At 32.1% G+C, this 22,935-nt stretch overlaps 1 protein-coding gene across 1 annotated transcript in view; it reads right to left on the reverse strand.

Moving 5' to 3' along the window:
- Nucleotides 1-22,935, reverse strand: part of LOC100159154 (puratrophin-1) — a 174,681-nt gene that overhangs the window by 141,242 nt on the left and 10,504 nt on the right. The window contains 2 exon segments of the mRNA XM_029488265.1: nucleotides 381-599; nucleotides 17,520-18,092. Coding sequence (XP_029344125.1) covers nucleotides 381-599; nucleotides 17,520-18,092 — 792 coding nt within the window.

Consider the following 22,935-nt stretch of genomic DNA (forward strand, 5'->3'; position numbering starts at 1 on the left):
AAACCAACCCCTCCATTGCTCTTAGGACTCGAAATAACAATAACAAAATGATGCACCCGCTGAAAGTGCAATGCGTGCACGAACACCATAAATCTACAACCAGCAGAAGATATTTATCAAAAATGACATGAACAGTCGTTGTGAATTCAAATACAAGTTTAAGCTACAACTTGAGCCACTCGTATTGCTTATATAATCGCATTTAACATGATTTCACGACTACGATTTGTTCGAGAAACGACTACAGCTTCAATGTTATCTCAAGGACGTAAACCAACCATTGACTTTTACTAATCGCATTCGATTTAGTGCAATATTTTATAATATTATTACACTATGAACTATTTCTAAACCATAATATTATAACTCGTTATAAATACCTGATATTTTCTGAACGTTTCTTCAACTTTTTTTAAAATTTCGCTGACTGGCACACAAAAACACCCATGAAAGTTGGCGACATCACCTTGGTATACGTTAGTCAGCAATTGTTTGGCTTGCCTCACGAGAACCGCACGTGTTTCGCTGTAATTCACATAGTACGGTCCGATAAACTCGTCGACGAGTTGTTGAACAGTAAAAGGCTTGTGTCGAATTTCCTAGAATAAAAATAAAAAATGTACACATATTATAATAATATTTTAATTAGATATTAAAATGCCCGCATTTTTCTAATTATAATAAAGTACCTATTTCGATATATATTTTAAAAAAATGATAGGTAATGTAATCTTGAACAATACAAGATTTAATTTTTGTCATATTTTATCGGTTGTGGGACACCAGCTTGTGAACTATATTATTCAAATTCTTGAATAATGTTATAAATTATTCTAAATAAAACCTTATTTTTATGGTTTTATGTTTGGGACACAAAACTGCCGCATACATGACTAAACGATTAATGCGTTTATGTGATGTTGGACAAAATTATAGTCGTTCATTTTTTACCATTTATTTACGTCTTCTGATCACCATTAAAGTATTATCCAATTAAAGTGTGGAAAATATTACCACTCTGGTCTCGAAAGCGTAATCGAGTTGTCCGAATTACACTAATAACAATAATAACAAACGGGAATAAAAAATAAACATGGGGTGTATTTACATAACCAGTCTCTCATTTCCCTTACTCTGTCTCCCTTGGTTCCGACAAATAAATCGACAGCACTGTTATTTTCTCGCCCGTCTTTCTTCTTATTATTACTTTGTTCTTTTTCTACTTTTTTACCGCGTGTGTGGTCGTCTTGGGGTAATTTCCTTGTACAAAGACGATACGCACTCGGGTAATGTTAGTATAGGGGACTGTTTAACAATAGTATATAAGTACGTGTATGCGTGTACTTTATACGGAATGTATTATTCATAGAATAACATTCACAGGAAGTCAAAGATAAAAAATATATATATTATAAACTGCACGAGATACATCTGTGTGCGAAATAATGGCATATTATAACTGCATTATAATTTATAATGATTAATAAATCTAATTAATTAACATGTACTAATTTTTGTAGACATTCCACTTTTACAACGCATGTCCAATTAAATAAAAATATCCACCGACCACCGTAACTATTAACATAAAAAATATCTTTAATCATTAGTGGCGTAAATATATAAGATACGACAATTACGCGCCCCACCCTGAGGCCAGATATCAAAAAAATTGTGATTGCTGCAGAGTGCTTATTAACATCAATATTAACTTAAATATATTTTTTATGTTTAACGTCATACATGTTTTGAGAGGTGCCACTTTAGATTTGTATTGTATCTGTTTAATGTGAATCATGGTAAAAAACGATAATTCAGCACTTTTTAAACTGTAACTATATCATAATATTATACATAATACGCTTGGGGTGTTAAGGTTTTGAACGAGCATAGTAAATAGTGTAATAGATTATTGATTAATTATTGAAAAAAAAAATAAGAAATTACTTCCACCATAATGCATAAATTGTCGCAGAAAATAATTAGCTAAGTCTGATTAAAAGATTGAAAGTCAAATTGAAAACAATGATCACATTCTCAGCTGAGCTTGCTTTCTTGTAGTAGTTATCACACGTTTTGAAGATTTGAAAAATATTTTGTAATTATCTATTAGAGATTAAATGGTCAAATTTAATTTTTAAGGACATTTATTATAAATGATAAGTTAAGCCAGACAGTCGTGTTTTTTTCGAAAGTACATGAACCTAATTTCACCATATATCGTGCGTTAAGAAAACAAAGAAAACAAAATACCTATAGGTACCGGTGACCCCCTGCTGCACTCCCTTTGATACACACGCCTCATCCCGGAAAACGAAATTGTACCTAAGATATTCCATGATAATGTGTATATTTCATCGTTACATACAAAATATTATCTTAAAGGCTCGACAAAAAGTGTGTCAAATTCGTATATAAATGACAGTAGAACAAAAAAGTGATTGTAATAAAATGCAAAAAAAAAATTGTAACTTAACATCACGTTTATCCCGTTCAACAGTTCCGTTCTCACGGATGGTCAATATCAAGTATTCACATCAGGTGTAATAAAAAGAAAAAATTAACTTGAGGAGTATCAGATGAACTATAAAAGCTGGCGAAGCTCTTGTAATAATATTCCATTGTTGTGTACATTGTTTTATGGGGCTATTTGTTTAATAATATTGCGCTAAATATCTCAGCCAAAGATCACCGGTCGGTGGGTTGACACAATAGTATCGATTGGCCTATAAAACGCGTTTGTCGTGTGTATTCTAACCTTTAATCGACCCGGATGAATTTGGACTTATACCTAGCTCTCCCGCGAGATTTGGACCACGCGCGATGGTCACGAACTGCCGTATATAAACAGGCCGGAGGTCATCATTGCTTCTTGTCGGCTACGTATATAGTGTGTAATCCACGTGTTATTTTATCGATATACGTTCGTAGGGGCAGATATTATATTATGTAGTGGAGACTTTGCTGGAAACAATCGTTATTGGGATCTTCGTTCGGTCGAGACAAAGACTATGAAACCAGCGAGACGTAATAACCAAACATTTATTATTATTATTATTTTTTTTTTTAGTCTGATATAATTTTAATAGCACTGCCTACGATGCTATAATATATGTTCGTGGTTGTCTGCTTGAACACTAAAACCCATCTGTCGAAATGTCAAGGTTTCCCGTACAGATTGACATGACCCGGGATGAGCTAAGAGGATCACTGGATATACTGGTCAAAAATAGTACCTACTTAAGTATAATGTAATCCTACACGAGAACATGAGTAAGGAGGCCGCACCGTACAAGACACTATCGTGATTACTGATTATAATATATATCCAGATGATAGAACACGATTTTATAATGTAAAATAATCATTTGAGGTGGTTATCTGCATGTATGGGTTTTGTCGGTAAGATTAGAAATTATAATTTTCTACGTTATAAATGTGTCTCTTATACTTAATGACCTAAATTATCTAAACAGGCCTAGTATTATACTAGAAATCTAAATATGACAACAATAATATTATATTATATACCTACGCCACCCAAGCACAAATAAATATCAGCTGAACTCATACCACATATTTACAGTTTCAAAACCACATGATATATAAGTTATATAACATTGTAAATTAGAATACTTAAAAGACGAAAAGACGGCATTTCGTGATTTCTTATATAGGTACTGTTTTTCAATACCCAACTAAAACAAATACTATCTAAAATGAAATTCTGTTTTCTTCACAAGATCTGCAAATATGAAAAATATCGATCGTATTTTCTATAACTTTATGAATATAACCTACATATTATAATAATAATAAATTATACATTCGTAATCGATCAGGATGTGATCGTTTCGGCGAAAACCGTGAATAATAACTGCAGGGATGACGCGTCGTAACGATGGAGAAATTTAAACAGTTAACTTTAGTTGAAATAATAATAGTGTGCCCGTTATTAGCAGTTATTATAGGTATACAAGCCGTAATCTAAGTCATTACGAATATCCGTGTGAATACGATCTGACGAGAGAATAATATATGCAAAAACGACGAGTATGAATGAAAACGGTACACGAGTAGGTACCTATAGGTGTATCATATTATTTGCAAGACAGAAAAATGCGAAACCGGTAACGCGAATACTACGACGGTGCCACTCATCGCGGCGAGCAGCACACCTGTGAGTGAATGAATCATTCAAGAACTTTGCCGGCGCAGCAATGTTATGGGCGACTATATAATAATATATAATAATAATAATATACAGTATAATATTATTATAAATTATATTTACTTAGCCTCGACGAGCACATTATACAACAACATTATTATTCAGACGACGACAGAGGCGGCGGCGGCGGTGGCACAATCAATTATTCAAATATTAGCGACTGTTTCATTTTCTTTTTATACTTTTTGCGACTGCCGCTGCTGAACAAAACCGAAACGTGCACACACGATCACAATAATATATAATATGGGTATCTACGATATAATGTATAATAATAATAATAATGTATATAATATACCACTGCGCCCATGTTGCCGCCGCCGCCACCGTATCCGGTAGGTTTATTTATTTACCATTATTATTATTATTATTATTTTCCCTATATAATATATTTGCACGGGCGGCGTACACAGCTCGCGTACGACTACGATAATGATAATAATAATAATTGTGTACGGTTTACGCGAACTCATAAATCGGCCGAGCCGGGTGGTGTCGTGCGAGCGCGTGGGAGGCGAGTGATACGTCAAATCGGACGAGAACCGACGACGACTGCGGGGGAGCTCTATGTACGCTCGTACCTATATTGTGTGGATATGTATAGGAACTTATTTTATATACTACATACTATATAATATATAATATTATATACTTAGCTCACGCCCGGTTGTTGCGTTACACCCGTCACCGGGCGCGTGTCGTTAGTGTCTACGCAAAAGTACAAAAAATAATCGACGACGATATATTATTATAATACGAAATAAATAGGTATACGCGTCACAAGTATAATAATGTACCTAATATAATATATACGTAGGTATAATGATATTATTACCGTCGCACTATATTATTCCTAAATACATATACTATACCTACAGGGTGATTATAGTATCGCAAACCTCAGCCAATATCCGAGAAGATATGAGGAATTTAAATTTTTAAAAAAAGGCTACAATTTTAGATCATATTGTGCTAAAAGTCGTAGAAAAATATATTCCTTAATATGATGTGCAGTTTTTTATCGTTAAAAATAATTTTGAATTATGCGTATATTTTCTTGAATATTGTGCCTGATTCGTGGTAAGGGGAATCACCCTGCACTCTGCAGTAATGATAATATGTCGTAATGACTAAGGCCTTCATGCCCTAAAAAACCTCCAAGTATGTATTATTGTATATGCTCTATTTCAGTTACTAAATAATATACTCACTATATACACATTAAAATATTATTTTAAGTTTTAATTAGTTTTTAAGCAAATTAATTAAACCCCCCGTTCTGCCTGGAAAAATTTGTCTCGATTTTATTAATCTATAAATAACTATCGAATACAAAATTTTGAAATTTTACTATTCGTACCCATACATTTATTTTAATTAACACAGTTCTTATGATTGGTTATTGATAATAATTCTATATTTTTCCCCGAGAATATAGTTACTGTATACCTTAAGTATATTATGTTATTAAACATACAATTATATTATTAATCATTGATTAATTAAAATATTCTACTAAAAAAAAATCAAATTGTTATTGTTCCAAAATAATTTTATAGGCGAATAAGAATTATATTAGCAAAAATGTGTATAAATATAAAATACACACTCATATCTGGAAAATAACAAAATTTTATACACTTATACGTTTAAAAAAAGTGTCAAATATACAAAATCAAATCAAAAATATTATGATCTGATTATAATATGATAAACAAAAAAAACCATTTGTATATCCCTTTGCCATGTTCTCAGCTGTTATATAAAAATAATATTCTAATCTCCTAGAAATCATAAGCCCTAATTATATGATACAAATATATAATTATATTTACGCACTGTGGAAGCACCAATATATATTGTATGTTTGAAGGCCGATCAACGATCGCTATAGATGCCTATAGATCGTTGTCTCGGTAAAATGTAAAAATTACTTAATAATATCGTGTTGCCTTGACCGTAAACGCGCTCTTGTCCCTCCCTAAAATGTGTCTAAGCCCTAGAGAGTAGATACGACGTTCACGGCAGCACAGAAACACAAGAGACGTACGATTTGCGCCGTAGAGAAAACTGAACAGCTACGGATTAACAACAATCCCAACTTTACTCTTACTACTTAAAGTTTACTATTCCAACTAAGAAAAGAAAGTTCTCACAGCCGTAATAGTAAATTATAATGATTCATTTTTAGTTGATTTATACAGCATATTACAACTTCAGACCACAGTCATAGACAGGTCCTGTGAACTAAAATCGGAATCGTGATAGTACCTATACTCTGATCGCTGGTGACAGTTAATGCTAAAACTCAATTATATATTTCCATCAAATAATATAATGTGTTTATATTATATATACATAATTTCGTTAGTCACTCAGTCACTTACTATAGTGCATTATATTTCGGTTCACAACGCGTAGTGTTAGAAAAATGTACAGGGTTGGTCTATGAGTATAGACTACCTATATTATACAATATTATTTAATATACGTGCTAGGAGTCTTCAACTTTTCTAGGCAGCGGGCCACTTATTATTAATAGGATTATAAAAATCTTAAGGTACGTATATAGTATGTACAGTTAAATATATAAAGTTAATGAAAGAAAAAGGTGTTCAATATTCAACAATTAGTTATCTATTCGCGGGCCTCAAATATAAAGACATGGGTGGCCGCAGATTGAAGACCCCTGTTAAGTACAAGAGTATATATGAAGGTATATGTTGCAAACTATATGAATAGGGGCAAGTTCTCATTAGCTTTGCATAGGATAATGGAAAAACAAGACGTCTACCCTGCATTATATACGACTTCCCTTCTTTTTATAGTAAATGTATAATGTATAATGTATAATGTATAATATATAATGTATAATATATAATGTATAGGTACATATATACCGTGATGACTGACGAGGGTTGTCTTACATCGACTACATGGTTCCCTGCTAAGATATGTCATCACTAGGGTTAGTCGAGTTGAAAGTGAGTTAAAAAGTCAAACCATATACGTTTTTTCGTTCATGAACCATGAGAAGTTTTGATCTATTTATATATTATACCATATATATCACCAAAGTTTGTATATATCTATATACCCACATATGAGAACATTTTTTGACAGGCGTTAAACGTTTCCTTAATATTGTAGCCAGGCACCTAACCCTGTGGTTTCCTCGCTTTAGATCCGGCCCAGTATATAGGTACCTACTCTCAATAATATACCTATATGCAGCTAAAATTCAAAATATATAGAAAAAAGATGATATACATTCAATAAAAATTATTTTTATATTAAAAAAAAAAAATAAAAAACTAAAATTCGTGGTTTTCAATAATGAGATTTCATGTATTATTGAGTTTTAATAAATATATACATGAATTGTGAAAACAATATTGAGGGTACAACTACTACAACTTGAAACTTGAAACCACGGTATATATTTTATTAATACAACGTTCTTTTAAACTGAAATGTTGTGAAGCTTTAGACTTTACAAAGTTATTTAAGAGTATATTATAATCGTTATTTTATTGATATTAAAAATACCTACCTAGCATATAACTTTTAACATGCCCTTCCTTGGGTTTCAAGCCTACACGTCTTCATACTTGGATTATCGTCAATGACCTCTCGCGGCGGCGTTCGGCTAATGACAACTGCAGTTATATACATCGAACACCGATGACACTACAATATATTATAAAGCCATATTATAGGCGTGTAATACCAATATCATTGTACGAATCAAATAATAATATTATATTATATCGCCGCGTTTAGCGGACGCTAAACCCAAATCGTTAATTTTCATTTTTCATTAACGTTCAGGTGTGCACAACACGCATTGCGCGCGTATCATGCGAACGCGATCGTATCGGCTGTAAACCGTCATTTTCATTATATTATTATTATTAATAATAATATTATTACTATTATACTACCATAGACGCATACTAATAGGTTTGCACGGGAATGAGTCATGGGGTGTAGGTATACAGCTATTGAATAATATAGGTAGGTATACGACCGACGACGTCGTATTGTAATGCACGTTGGTTGTCGAATGAGTCGATATGGACCCGCTGCAGCATTATAGACCATAATTTATATTGTGTATTTGACACGTGCGTTTAAGTTTAAATAATATTACAGTACGACTACAATCATCGATACGGTTATGACGATGATTGTACATTCAGACGACTTCGGAGAAAGGAAAAAAAATAATAACGATTAATTAAAACATTCGTGAGACATCGTCGTCGTCGCTGTTAAACCGACGCGTTGTACATAGGTTACCTATATAGCTATACCGAGATAATTACTCGATATATGAATTAACATTAAACACACTTGTAGTTTGATATTTTAATACATTCAATTTGTTCTACGCTTTATGAGCGACTGAAAATAGTATTATGATTTATTAAAAAAAAAAACATTATTATTTTATATCTTAATTGATAAACGACCGCGATAATTTCCAATTAATTTCATTAATATTATTATGAAATTCACAACCATCAAAACACATTTTGTATACTACAATCGATTATTACGAAAAAACTACCATATCGACAGTAAATCATGATGGCAATGATGATGTACGTAATTACTAATTAGTAATTATGTAGGTACACACACTGCAATACAGCTGCAGTGGCGTAGCCAGGGGGTGAGACCAGAGGGGCCATGACCCCCCTTCCATCTGCTGTGTTTTTACTGCATAGAAAAATAAATATTTACTTATATACTGCTTTTATAAAATTATATTCTAGAAGAATGAAAGTTATAAATCGGACTTGGACACATAATAGCATAATAATATTATAAGTAGATAGGTATACAAGGTACATGTACTATGGCTAAACATGTAAATTGTTTGTGATAAATTAATCTAAATACAAAGTTGTTATTTATATCGGTAGGATGCATTTAATATTATATATCTGGTAATTTAATAAGTATAAAAGCTCTGCAGTACAAACAATAAATATTTCATTTTTATAAGGTTTTTTATTGACCCTCCTCTTTTAGAAATCATTGCTACGCCACTGTAATGCAGTAGGTATCTCGAATTTATTTTAAGTTTGGCTCATCAATTTGAATGATTTTTAAATAGTAGTTATTATTTTAAGAAAAATGATTTATGAAGCATAATAATTTACGATCGAAAGAAAACTATGTGTAAAAATCGCGTAGAACATAGCACTAATTATAATGTTATAATGTTCAATATATAATTGTATTATATCGCTGAGGATCTATTACGTTTCTTTTTCACACAACGACTGCAAATTTAAACAGACCTAACGAAGATCATTTTATATTATAATACTTACGTTCTCGGACATTTGCAGACTTTTTGACTGGACGAAAAAAAACTGCGGCTCTATACGCGGCGCATTAAATCAATAAATTGGGAAAACCAAAGTACGCGTTGCCGCAGAATATTATTACTATCGATGTATTTTATATCGACTTACGAAATCGAGTTTAGAAAAATTTGGAAGAGGGACAGTGAACTAAAACGTGCCATTCCGAAGGCCCCTCACACACACACACACCGATATGATTTAACCACGAGTATTGCAAAGAAAAAGATGTATATTTAATATGGGGCGCGCGCCATAAAATAAACCATAAGTGTTTTAAACGGTCGTCTGGAACGAACGCGCTCGGAAAACGAACCGTAAAACGTCATAGTCCAACTTATACACACGCACATAATATAAATACAACCGTATAGGTCTGTGTACGATAATAATAATACAATATTATCGTACGAGCGACGATCGCGTCGTTATTCTCGCTCTCACGTTCAACAGCCACTACAACACTCGTTTAATATTATAATAAAAATAGTACCCTAATATAAGTGTAATATTATAATATACCTATACGACGATCATCGTCGGCTCTCGTCGGCGCGCTAGAAATAGAATCTCTCCTCCGCGCGTTATTACAATACTATATTACAACCACCACGGCACGGCGGTCGGGTTCGCTCTTCGAAAACCGTCGGACCACATGACCCCAAAAACCCACTGCAACGCGAAGGGGGTGGGTGGTGGTACGAAGAGTGAGCGTTTAATGGCCCGTAACCGAGGTGCTCCCGTAACATACGGGTGTGGCGAGGGACCGACGGGGTGGCGGTGGGTGTGGGGCGAGCTCGACGCACGTGGTATTTTATAATATATAATACGTAATACTATAATATAATATAATCGGTATTTTTAGTCGACGCATGTCAAACGGTATGGCCGCCTACTCCGTCTGTCGGTGTATAATAATAAATATTATGTATAATATAACAAATGTGACTACGATATTCGCCGCCGTAAGGGATGAGGAGGTGTGTGGCGACGCTTCGCTGCAGATTTTACCGAACTCCCCTTCCAAGTTTCGACCACCCGTATGACTGTAAGGCACCACCGTCAAATAATAATAGTCCTGTATGACGTTAGATATTTATGTTTTAGCCTTTAGGTTTCTAATTTCCCATACGAAGGGACAGGAAAAACTATATAAATTATCGTAAAACATAACAGTCGATCTACTGTCTATGCGTGTAATGAGTGTTGTATGTATAATGTATATACTTAGACATATACACAATATATATGTCATAGGTATTATATAGGTGTTTATAATGTTAGAATATAAGTTATGTGGCGCCAAGGTTGGTTAAATGGGTGGGATAATGGTGCCAAAGCTTGCCACTTCATCGCAAGGATACATAAATACATTTTGCATTTTTTATGTATTAGTTTTAATTTATAATAATTTATATGTTTGTTGTTTATCAGTTTATCTTTGTTTTAAAACTACGAGCATTTAATTTAAATCACTTATAGGCTATAGCCCGTATAGGTGTATATTTTGTGTCTATCCCCCTCATGTGCACCCTTCACCATTACTAGCCTGCCCTTGCGTCGGCCCGTTATATTATATTTTTGAAGTTCAATTAGACAGTTATTATTTCGATTGTGGCACTGTGAACATATTAGATAAAACATAATATTACGTTTGAATGCGTCGAAGGCCAAAATTTTATTTCAGACAATCGGCTTCCAAGTTCCAACACCATCGTGATAATATCTATGCGACTATAATATAATGTATAGGGAATTGTGACGGCGTTACAAAAAATTATAGTAAACTTTACTGAGAACTAGTGATGAGCAAAACAAGACCAAGACCAAGACTTTCAAAATCTTGGTCTTGGTCTTGGTCTTGGGTATACACCTTAATATTGGTCTTGGTCTTGGTCTTGGTCTTGGTCTTGGTCTTGCGCAAGACTCTTGCAAGACTCTTGCTATTTTCACAAAATATATAAAAAAAAAACTAAATACCTGTTATAGCTGTGTGTAGGTTTTTTGCCATGATATCTAAGATGAAACTTAAGTCCATATATTACATAGTATATTAATAAATCAAACATTAACATAAAACAAGTCAAACAATTTAATTTTTATTATACTCGTTTAAAACTTTGCATTTAAATTATGCTTATATTATTTTACTTGTATGAATCAATTTACCAGCATAATTAACTTTTTAAGTTCCTATTGCATTTATAATAAATATCAATGGGTTATTACTAATAACTAATTACTAGTTATTGATCAATATAATGTTTATAAAAATTAAATTGTTGTTTTTTTAATGTTCACTTTAACAAATAATAATATTAAAAAAAAACTGTATGGTTTGTTCCAAATATTAAATTGCTTAATAGTTATATTTGTTATAATAATACTATTTATTATTTATAATTAAACTTCGTTAGTCCGTAATGACTTTCAGCAATTATTAGTATATTTGATTCAAAGTAGGGGTGTATTATGGACATACATCATTCTATTTTGACAACTTTCGACGTCTTTATCGATTTTGGGAAAATAAAATAATTTTCCAGTAATTGTTAATTAGTATGAAAACTACCCATGTTATTTTGTAATATTAATCCTCATTATATTTTTAATCTTTTTTTCAATAATCGCCTTTTCCTCGAATACTGATAAAATGTCATTACAATACAAATAAATTCTTATAACCTATTTTTGTTATAAATTATTAGTTAATGGAATCTAGGATGTGTTTTCGGGGAAAAAAAAAATTTGCAAGACTGCAAGAGTCTTGTAGTGATGATCTTGTTTTGGTCTTGGTCTTGCAGCTTCGGTATTGGTTTGGTCTTGTTCTTGCAAGCCTAATCTTGGTCTTGGTCTTGCTAGACCAGTACCATCTTGGTCTTGGTCTTGGTCTTGGTCTTGCAGCAATAGTCTTGCGAGACCGCAAGACCAAGACCAATTTTGCTCATCACTACTGAGAACAATTGATTTGCAGCATAACATATTTTATCTAAAACCTAAAATTACCTCCTAATGGTTTAAAATAAAACCTTCCAGAATATGCTTCTATAATGTTCCTTGATATTTTCCAAGTAAAAACATAGGTACGCAGTCAATATAATCTCTATGGTGCCTTACACTTTACAAGGAAAAAATTAGCGCACTGTGACGCCCATAGGTCTCAACTTTCGTTCACGTGGTTTAGGTATTAGGTGCCTATAATATAATCATGTTAGTTGTCATTTATGTGGTGACGTACAACTGATATATAGTCAATCTACTCAATGTAGGTACTTAAATAATGCGTAATTAGTCTTACATAAATCCAACGATTATTTTAAAGAATTAAAATTGCCTCCCCCTCTCATAACAACTACTTAGGGGTATCTATAATTACGTCATTAATATGATATCGTTTTATTGACATTAAATTGATACATTGAACAATATTTATATAATATTTAATATTAGAAGTCTGTGGGACTATGCTTATATAGCAGTGGTAATTTGTATCACGTGCATCATTTAGATGTGTTTATCGTTTTAGTATACTAAAATAAACACATCTAAAACCTAACCAATAGGTCATGTCAATTTGAATATATAGAACGTGATTAAGCAATACCTTCCAAACACTATACATTAATGATAAATTCCACCATTAATTCAAACTCACAAAATATCACGTATATAGAAAATAATAGGAACTAGGCATGTTCGAGGAGAGTTTTCTTCACCTTTTATTTTAAATGTAAAGTCTTAACGCGCTTCAATCAACAATTGAAAAAACCTTTATTACTCTAAATTAAAAACTTATTTTTAACGTCTGCACTTTATACATATACCTACCAACCCCGATTGGAATTGCCAATAAATTATATATTCCACGCGATACTATACAGTATATACACTATCATGCAGGTAGGTACCGTGAGTACCAGATTACACCGGTACTGCTGGTAATTCATGATTTAAGTATTTAACATAATATAAAATCGTGCATTTCACCAAAATATCAAATTGCCAGTGAAAATAATAAACAATACAACGGGCAAAATCAAATTGACACCCATGAATATATTTTTTTTGAAAAGGTTACTTAAATTGCCTCATGATTAAAATTATCTTTCTATTGAATTTAACATCCTTCACGAGAATCGTCTCAAATAGATAAATTAATTGATTACTAGTGTTCAAATATTATTTGGTTAAATTTCAAATATTGACTTTAAAAAAAAAAAAATAAAAATGTATGAACCCACACTCATACTGGTTAATCTAGATGGATAATTCCACCCTTACATTAAAGAAAAATTAAATAAATTGAAAAATAAGTCAATATAAATCAAAATAAGAAGTTGAAAATTTGGTCTTTAAGTATGTTCAGAAATTCCAAAAATCAGGATTTGAAAAAATGGGGTTGGGCATGCCTAGTGAATCATCCTGTATGAAATACAAAATACATTTTTGAAATCCAAACTTAAATCTGTCCTTAAATTAAAATTATTTTCCCTTTTTTGCTAATAACTAATAAGTAATGACGTTCATTTTATATAATATATAGGTACATACCTACTACATACCAACGAACAATATAGCTATTTACGATAACAGTCACGTAATCAAACCTGATTATGTTGGGAGAATGCTACAATATAGGATACATTGAACAAGATAGTCAACTAAAGTTTAGCTGTTAATCAGTGACGGACGAATTACAAAAATTAGTGCATTCGAGTATTCGACAAATTATTAATCTCTCTGAAAAATATTTTGTCATATAAACATAATGTTTTTGAACATTAAGAAAATCGATATAATAATCGATAGTAGGAATACTAATAATCGATAAAATATGTAGGTTTATTAATTTATAAACTTTGTATGGTACCTATGTAAGGCAATTCGAGTAAAAAAAAAAGTTCACCTACCTACTTGGGCGCACAATATAACAGATTAATTGAAACTGGTAGGTACATCCACGCAGAGGTAATTTAATATGATATAACAATAATATTATAATTATATTTTCTATCGTCATAATTTTTTTAATGTTTTCCTTTTTTCAATGACAACATACATTTTTCATTCATTATTCCAAAGCAGAATTTTTATATCAAATGTTGGACGAGCATTTTATGAGTTGTAACTTATAAGTTATACGTATTGAATGTTTAGATGATTGGAGTGGAATGGAGTATCACAAGAATACCACGAAAAATTTTGGTCCACTATACTCATCTCATCTAAACTTTAAATACCCATAACTTAATAATTGCTCGTCCATAATTTGATTTTTGTACAGAAAAATATTCTACTTCGAATTATGATATTAAAAATGTACCTATGTTGTCTTTCAAAAAATGAAAAAAATTTAAAAATGAAGAAGATAAGAAACAATTCTTTTTCGAAAAAGATTGTTTTGTAAAATTATATTTAAAATGTTATTGGTTTTGATATATTATGAGTGTTTTTCGATGAAAAAACCGCAATAATATTGCACATATTTTATAATACCTTAGACTAGGAATGTAGAATGTAGGAATAAGACAAGCAGCATTATATAGACTACAAGACGTAAATATAATAGTGGATATAACTATAATAATATGTAGTGTACAAATAAATTAGGTTCGGTGCTATATACTATATAAACGAGAGCAGCTACTATCAAACTTTCACGTTTATTAATTATTAGACACGACAATTGAAAACGTGTACCTATGTTTTTTTTCTCCGGCAGAACGTATAGAAAATAGTTTTTCGTAGTAGATTTTATATTTTTATCGGACGGGGTAATAGATATCGCTGCAGGGTGGCGCGCACGACGACGGCCTGGCATATTACATATCACGCAATTGCGCTTACCTACTCCCGCAGTGGCATTACACATTCTAATGTAATAATATTGTATCCTAAATAATAATATACATACTAAACGGTGAGTACAAGGTGTAGGAAATGTCGGTCCGGAAGTAATAAGGCTGCAGGACCTTGTTTTTTTTTTGTATTCTCATATTATACAACGCGTGTCGAAATAATTTTCAGGATTCCTACCAAGCACATTTTACTCGTCGTTTAAAACACGAATCGTTCGCACCATCAAAATATTTCTCAAAAAGTACTTACACACCTTTCTTCCTAATTCGTTTGATCACTTCTTACTTTTTAAAAGGACTTTGAGCTTTAGGACTGAGGTCTGAGATATCTAGTTTAAACTATAATGTAGTAGATTCGCTATATCAGCTTCGGCGCGTCTAACAGAAGCTCTAATGCAGAATAAATAGTAACAGAGAGCATAGTATTTGACCTAGATATTAAAATATTTTATGAGAAAAAAAATAATCACCAACGCTTAATTAAAACAAATTATATTTTGGATTTCTGCTTTGAATGTATGCTGATATAACTATCAATACACTAATGATTCTAACGAACGTAACACGTTTGTGTACATATATAGAGGTAGGTAGGTAAATTAAAATAAACAAGAAATCTGTAATTAAAACCAATAAAATCTAAAAAAAATTAAATAATTTTTTTGACTCTCAGTGTTTTTATAATAACGTACAGACCCGCAAGTCACAACGTGTTTGGAAACGAACAAGGTACAACCTACCAATTACATTTAAAAAACTAACATATTTTTTATCGCTTCTTTTATCTCTCATACCATATTTATGATTTATCAATATGCGTAGGTATGAACAAATATATAATACTATAATCTATATGCATTTCGTAAGACTTACATATTATTATACATTTACTGTTTATATAAACTTAGACCGGTAGGACTCGATAACGTGCGTATCTATATTAAAATATTAATAAATAATATTCATATAATTATATAATAAAATAATATAGGCACCTACAATATAATGCCATCAACATTCGAAAATTAAATACTATAATATAGGTCTCTAAAATATCTTCTTGGAGAAAAAAAAATAGGTGCGATATAAATGCACATAACGGAAAACCATCGGTAAAATCAACAAAGTCGTCTGTTCGACTTTTAACCACAAAATATGTAGCCAAATAGCAAGAATGTAATATTATTATTGATTTCAAGAGGGCTACGGCGTACCCGCCATGTGTTGTCTCCCGGTCTCCGTGTTATTACTATAACGCATCACATAGCAAACAAATTGTGCTTACAGAGGAATTCGTTTTATTGTGTTGTTTTTTATATCTGCAGAGTGAGTTGACCTGTTATTAAATTGTAAAAATAATATCTAGAGCCACTCGAGAGGTTTTTTTGTTTTTGATATTTTAATTTTAAGCGAGTTATGATCATCATATTTTAAAATCATAATTTTTAAAATCTGTCTTACACTCACATAAGACATATTATTATAACATCACATCAAATCTATATGCACCGGATTCTTGGAACAGTTTGTCTATAATATAAGTATAGGTAGTTGATATTGGAGAAAATGAACATGTTGTCGAACTATTATATAGAGAATATAATAATAATGTATAAACCGTGCTCGAGCGAATGGTTTTATTTCCATATTTTTATTTTATCATGAGTTTTTATTAGTAAGTACCTAATACTGCTGGTGCCTACTTGCATATGATTTCAGATTTCAAATTCCTATAACCCGTTTTTAGTGTTGGACCGAGACAAAATAATAATGGTTTTATCAAACCGACACATATTTCGCTAAACGCAAGCGTGCAGTATTTAGTCAACGAGCACCCTGTATCTATATATTATATACACCTTATATATACCTAGGTATATAAATTATAATAATAATATATAACATCACGTAGTCCAACCTCCGACACACGTCACATGGAGGTAGATATATGAACCACTAAACGTTGTAACACTAATACGAGTAATACCCATACAATATACCTCTAAACATAATAACAAGTAACAACGTGCTACTATTACGTGCACAACTCACGTGCGCGCACGACGAGGCGGCCGCGGGGCATTTGCCGCAGACGGTCGTCGCGGGGCCCGGCTGCAGCAACGACGCGGCGTGGTCGTCCGGCGCCACCGGGTCCGCGTGATCTGGTTCCGGCACCACGGACACGTGTTCGTGAGCGACGTGTTCGGTGACGAAGTGGTCGGCCACCAGCCACGGCGGCGCGTCGACGACCTGGGCCGCGAGCGCCGGCCGGAGTCGCGGGTTACTCGCGGCGGCCGTGGCCGGCTGGTCGGAGACGTGTTCGGTGTGGCGCAGCGGTCCGGAGGTGGCCGGAGCCGCGGCGGTGATGGCGTCGGTGGCCGCGGATAGCAAATCGGCGGTGGAAGCGGGGGCGGCCGCGTCCTCGGCCAGCAACGCGTCCGGACGATGTGTATTTTTGCTGCTGCTGTTGCCGCCGTTGTTCTTCTTGCTGCCGTTCTTCTTGCTGTTGTTCTTCTTCGAGAACTGACGGTAGAAATGACCGACCGCAGCGCCAGTCGCGGTCATCGCCGTCGTCACGGCCGCGGGACTCGGCGAATCCGTTTCGGTGGCGGTGCTCTCGGTGGTCTGTAAGAGGAAATAACAAAATAAAAATTTACTATAATAATATTATATATAGGCACCTACGTATTATAGTATAACATTGTTGTTCGATAAATCATTAATCGCAAGTCCATTTACACGAATATAACATATATACAGTGTGATTCAATAATGCCGCAGGCAATAGTTTCTTTATAATATATATATAGTATATATGAATAGGTAGATATAATATTATTAATTTACCATTATTATTCTTTTGGGCACGCGGTATAAGCGCAAAATCCACGTCCACTGGACTGTGTACTGTGTGTCCATTTGGACGCAAAGAACCTTCTCAGAAATTGGCCCACTGCTTAATATATTATCATAAATTGCAAGTTCCGAAATACGTTTAGACGAATATATTATACAGTGTGATATACTTAATAATAGTGCTGCAGGCTATAGTTTATATATATAGGTGTATTATTAATTTACCATATATTTTATTATATTGGGCACGCAGAGCCGTATGTGTCCGTTTGAGCACAAAAATCCTCTTAAAAAAATTAACCCGTCGCAAAAGCGTCTAACTGAGATTTCTATCGAGGTTCAAGACCCGCCGCCGATATGTCGGCCTATGATTTCAGGAATGTTTACGTACAATATAATATTAACGGACACCATTCTACAGAAATCGATTCCAACATGAGAATTTTAACCTCGCGGGATACTCGATGGCACACATTTATCTACTAACTTTTTGTTTTCAACTAGAAATCTATGTTGAAATTGATCATGTTTTTTTTTACTTTTACGAGAGTCATTTTCCCGTTTTTCTGGAAGACCCTGCTGTGTTGTTCTTTAATATTCCTATTATATATAATACGTTCCGCATAAAGATATTTTTAATCTCCAACAATGCTAACAAGCAGCATTAAAGGGGTAAGAAAGTTATTTTTCAATTGAGTTTACTAATAATTATCGCTCATCAGTCATTAACATACTATTCCCAACGTTTGAGTTTGACGATTCACCTAACCTATAAGCGCGTTTAACTAGATTTCAACAATTTTATTGTTTTCGTTAATTAACTATACCTGCCTATTGTATAATACAATTCATAGTAAGTTGCTATTGAAATATTATCTACAATAAGCTCAACTAAAAATTGAAATTATTATTTAAAAAAGTCCAGTGTAACAATATTGTCGGGATAACGTTTTGTTACGACTTTTCGGGATTTTAACCTCTCTATGTGGCGGGTTGAAAATCCATTAACCCAAAGATTTTATATAGTCCCCGTAAATTACCAGGGCGGTTTCGAGATCGTCGAAAACCAAAATCACACAAAATATATTCGGAGAGTGACGTTTCTGTAATAATATATTAACACAATAATAATAATATGTTATTATATAACGTGAGATAATAATTCATCTTTTCGTCATTGCACAGACGTATACATACACGTACACGTACTACCCGAAACACACGTGCTTTGTTTTATAATGCAGACACGACGTTTTCTTTATTTCTTATTTTTTTCACATATTATAAATAAATTATAAAAAAACATCACAATCGCATTACAAGCGTCGAAAAATGTGATAATACTTTATAATATTATTCGGCACATTGTGCGTTGGGGGGTTAGACCTGCGAAAAAAAAAAAACATTGTTAAATTCAAAATATATTAATTTTGAGTAACAATGATAATATTGTCGAATAATGAAATCCGTCATATTTACTTCATATATATATATATGTATTTTACGCAGTATTTTACGGTTGATGTTTTTTTTATTTTTAAATAATTGTGTTAAAATACTTTTACTTACAAAGACTAATAAGCGCTATAAATTATGATGTGTAAAATACGCCATCGAAATCATAAAATATTATTTGTCGGCTACGCGCCTAGTCTTTAATCAACAAAACACGTATAGGTACCTACCTACTATAATATACTGTACAAATACGGCTCCGATAAACGGTTAACCTTTTTATAATATACCTACCGTCATTCATAAATTCCACGTTAATTTTTTAATCGATCGGACACAACTGCACCGCAGCGCCGCTCTTTTTCTAGTTTGACGAATGTGCCCAGTTCATAATAGTAATAATAATGTATAATCCCATTATAGACGGTATCAACAACGGCGCGCCGACCAAAACGAAATTCCTCCGCGCATTCTACTTCATCTTTAAACCAACAACTATATGTGTACCGAGTCACCGTGTGTGAGACCTGGCCCGGCCCATTTCAGGAATACCTACTCGTTAATTTCCAGGTCACACCTTTGATAAATTGTTTACGCGAACGCATAATATATCGTCACATATATAATAATAATTGTAATACCCATTGAGTATTAATTCAAGAAAAAATAAAATTACACATAATATATAAATGTATATTATATTATATACCTACCTACCTATTTTATCATTCTCTTAATTCAGAAAATATTACGTTAACAGAACCCGTTTATGTGACAATCAAACTTTCTCGTTCAGAGCAAAAAACGCATTTGTTTAAATAGAAATAATATAATCAAGAAAAATATCTTTATTTATGCCTTCGCTTATGATTGTTAGGTAAGGATATCGAATACCTAAATGCACAAAAATGTGGGTACAGATAAGAGCGCAGATAGTGCGGTTAGACGTGTTTTCTCCATCAATATAAATTACATATTTTAAATTCATTTTGGAAACTAATACTATATAGGTATACGTAAGTAGTCAAATTAATATATTTTTGTTAGTGGTTTTTTGGTTTAGTTGAATTCAAAATGAAAACACTTTAATACGCGTCTCTAAAAATATGTGTACGCCTATTCTGGTAAATATTTTTAAACTTGTTTTACTCATTTTCAGTAACTTATCTAAAAATGTAAGTAAGTATAGCAGCTGGCATTGCAGGTATGTAGATGCGACTATATAGATGAGAACTTACATGGTGATTTATAAAAACAAACACATTTATATTTTAAATAAAATATAATATAAAACAATATTATGTTAAAAAAGAAAATAAATAATATTATACTCTCACACATTCGTACAATACACAGAGACAGAGTATATACTAACAGGTAAATCTAATAACAACTATCGTTTATAACCTTTAGTTTATAAAATAAATAAATAAATAATTTATTTTGACAAAATATAGATATTGGGATAAACTAAAAAATTATGAAGTGGTATCTATATAAGTATATTAAAATTTAAAATAGATAGATTTTCCACAGTACAATTGTTACTAATCGATTTGTATCGAACTTTACAGAACTGCATAACCTTATAAATTATATGTACACCTATCCACGAAGATGATATTATTCGCCATTATTAATTATTATTGTTATTATTATTATTATTATTATTATTATCCGGACAACCCGTAATAAGCTACTATTCGTCAAAAAAAAAAAATTCATAAAAATATTTATTGGTCAAATCCAAAATTCATCAAAAATACAGTTAGTTAAATGAATCTTATTTTTGGATTGATTTGAAATTCCACGTTAAGTTTTCGTGCATTAAATAAATAATAATTTAAAACAATTCCCTTATTTTCCAATAATAAGTATAAGCTGCAGACATACAGGTATTACAGTGGCACGTCGTGGGGGTCGTGTTATATATAATATTTGAACCTAACTTCTGTTTTTTTAGTATAATAATGATATAAATCTGAGAACGTTTGTATTTTTTCTTTTTTAAATAAGTTTGACATGCATTTATATGATTACAGAAAACAATTATTATAGCAGTACATATATTAATTTAAAATGGATACTTTTATATGAACAATATTAACATTTATAATTTTAATGAATAACATTTTTTTTATGACTTAATTTATAGCAATACATAAAAATACTTATTTAAAATAAAGTACAAAAAATATTTGTATTATTGATAAAAAGCGCTTTGTCAGGCAAAAAGTGTTATTGTCTAATTGTTTTTGAGAAACTTTCTTTAATATATTTGTGTTTGACCAACTGTCCTAGATCCTTTTATTATATTATAATACAAATTGCATACAATTGTCGACTTTATATTATAAACACAATACTCTACAATAGGTGTATTTACATTTTGCATGTACAGTGTAGTATTATACCTAGTACCTACATAGTATATTATATATACTAAATTAGTTTTTGGGAAATTACTAATTAGTACAGTAAACTAACTACCACATGCATTCTTGTTAAGTACATATTTAACCAAAAGTACATAACATTTAAGTGATTAAACTATAAGTATTTAAATACCTTTTTATTTCATTTTATTTTAAATTGGTAGTTCAAAATACTTTTGAAAATTAATATCTTAACCACCTTTGCAGTACCTACTTATTTTAGTATTTGTATTTCAAAATACAAAATATAAATTAAAATTAGAAGTTTGATTTTTTTAAATTTCATTCGTACGATATTGTCTACTTCCTACCTAAATCTACTATTTACAATACTGTCAATACTATTTAGGTACTAACAATATGACAAATGTACCTATATTACGTTACTATATTTTTTTTTTATTATTAAATAGTAATAATACAACTAGTCAATAAGTATTTTAAATACTTTTAATAGTATTCTTAACAAGTATGACAGCAGATAATATATGTTGATACGCGAGTCCCTGTACCTAAATGTAAAATGATGATTTTAGTTAAGTCACTATAAAAGAACACACGCAGCGTGCCGGCATCAGGACATTTTTTTACTTTTATTTTTTCCCTCAGCAATCGTAATTCAATTCATTTTATTCACAGGTTTATACTTATTATATAGCGTGCCTATACCCACTTACGGATCCACGCATGCCGATAGCTTATATTTTCTATGTCGGTTTAGT

This window comes from Acyrthosiphon pisum, chromosome A1, assembly GCF_005508785.2.
Source record: "Acyrthosiphon pisum isolate AL4f chromosome A1, pea_aphid_22Mar2018_4r6ur, whole genome shotgun sequence".
NCBI classification, from domain to species: domain Eukaryota; kingdom Metazoa; phylum Arthropoda; class Insecta; order Hemiptera; family Aphididae; genus Acyrthosiphon; species Acyrthosiphon pisum.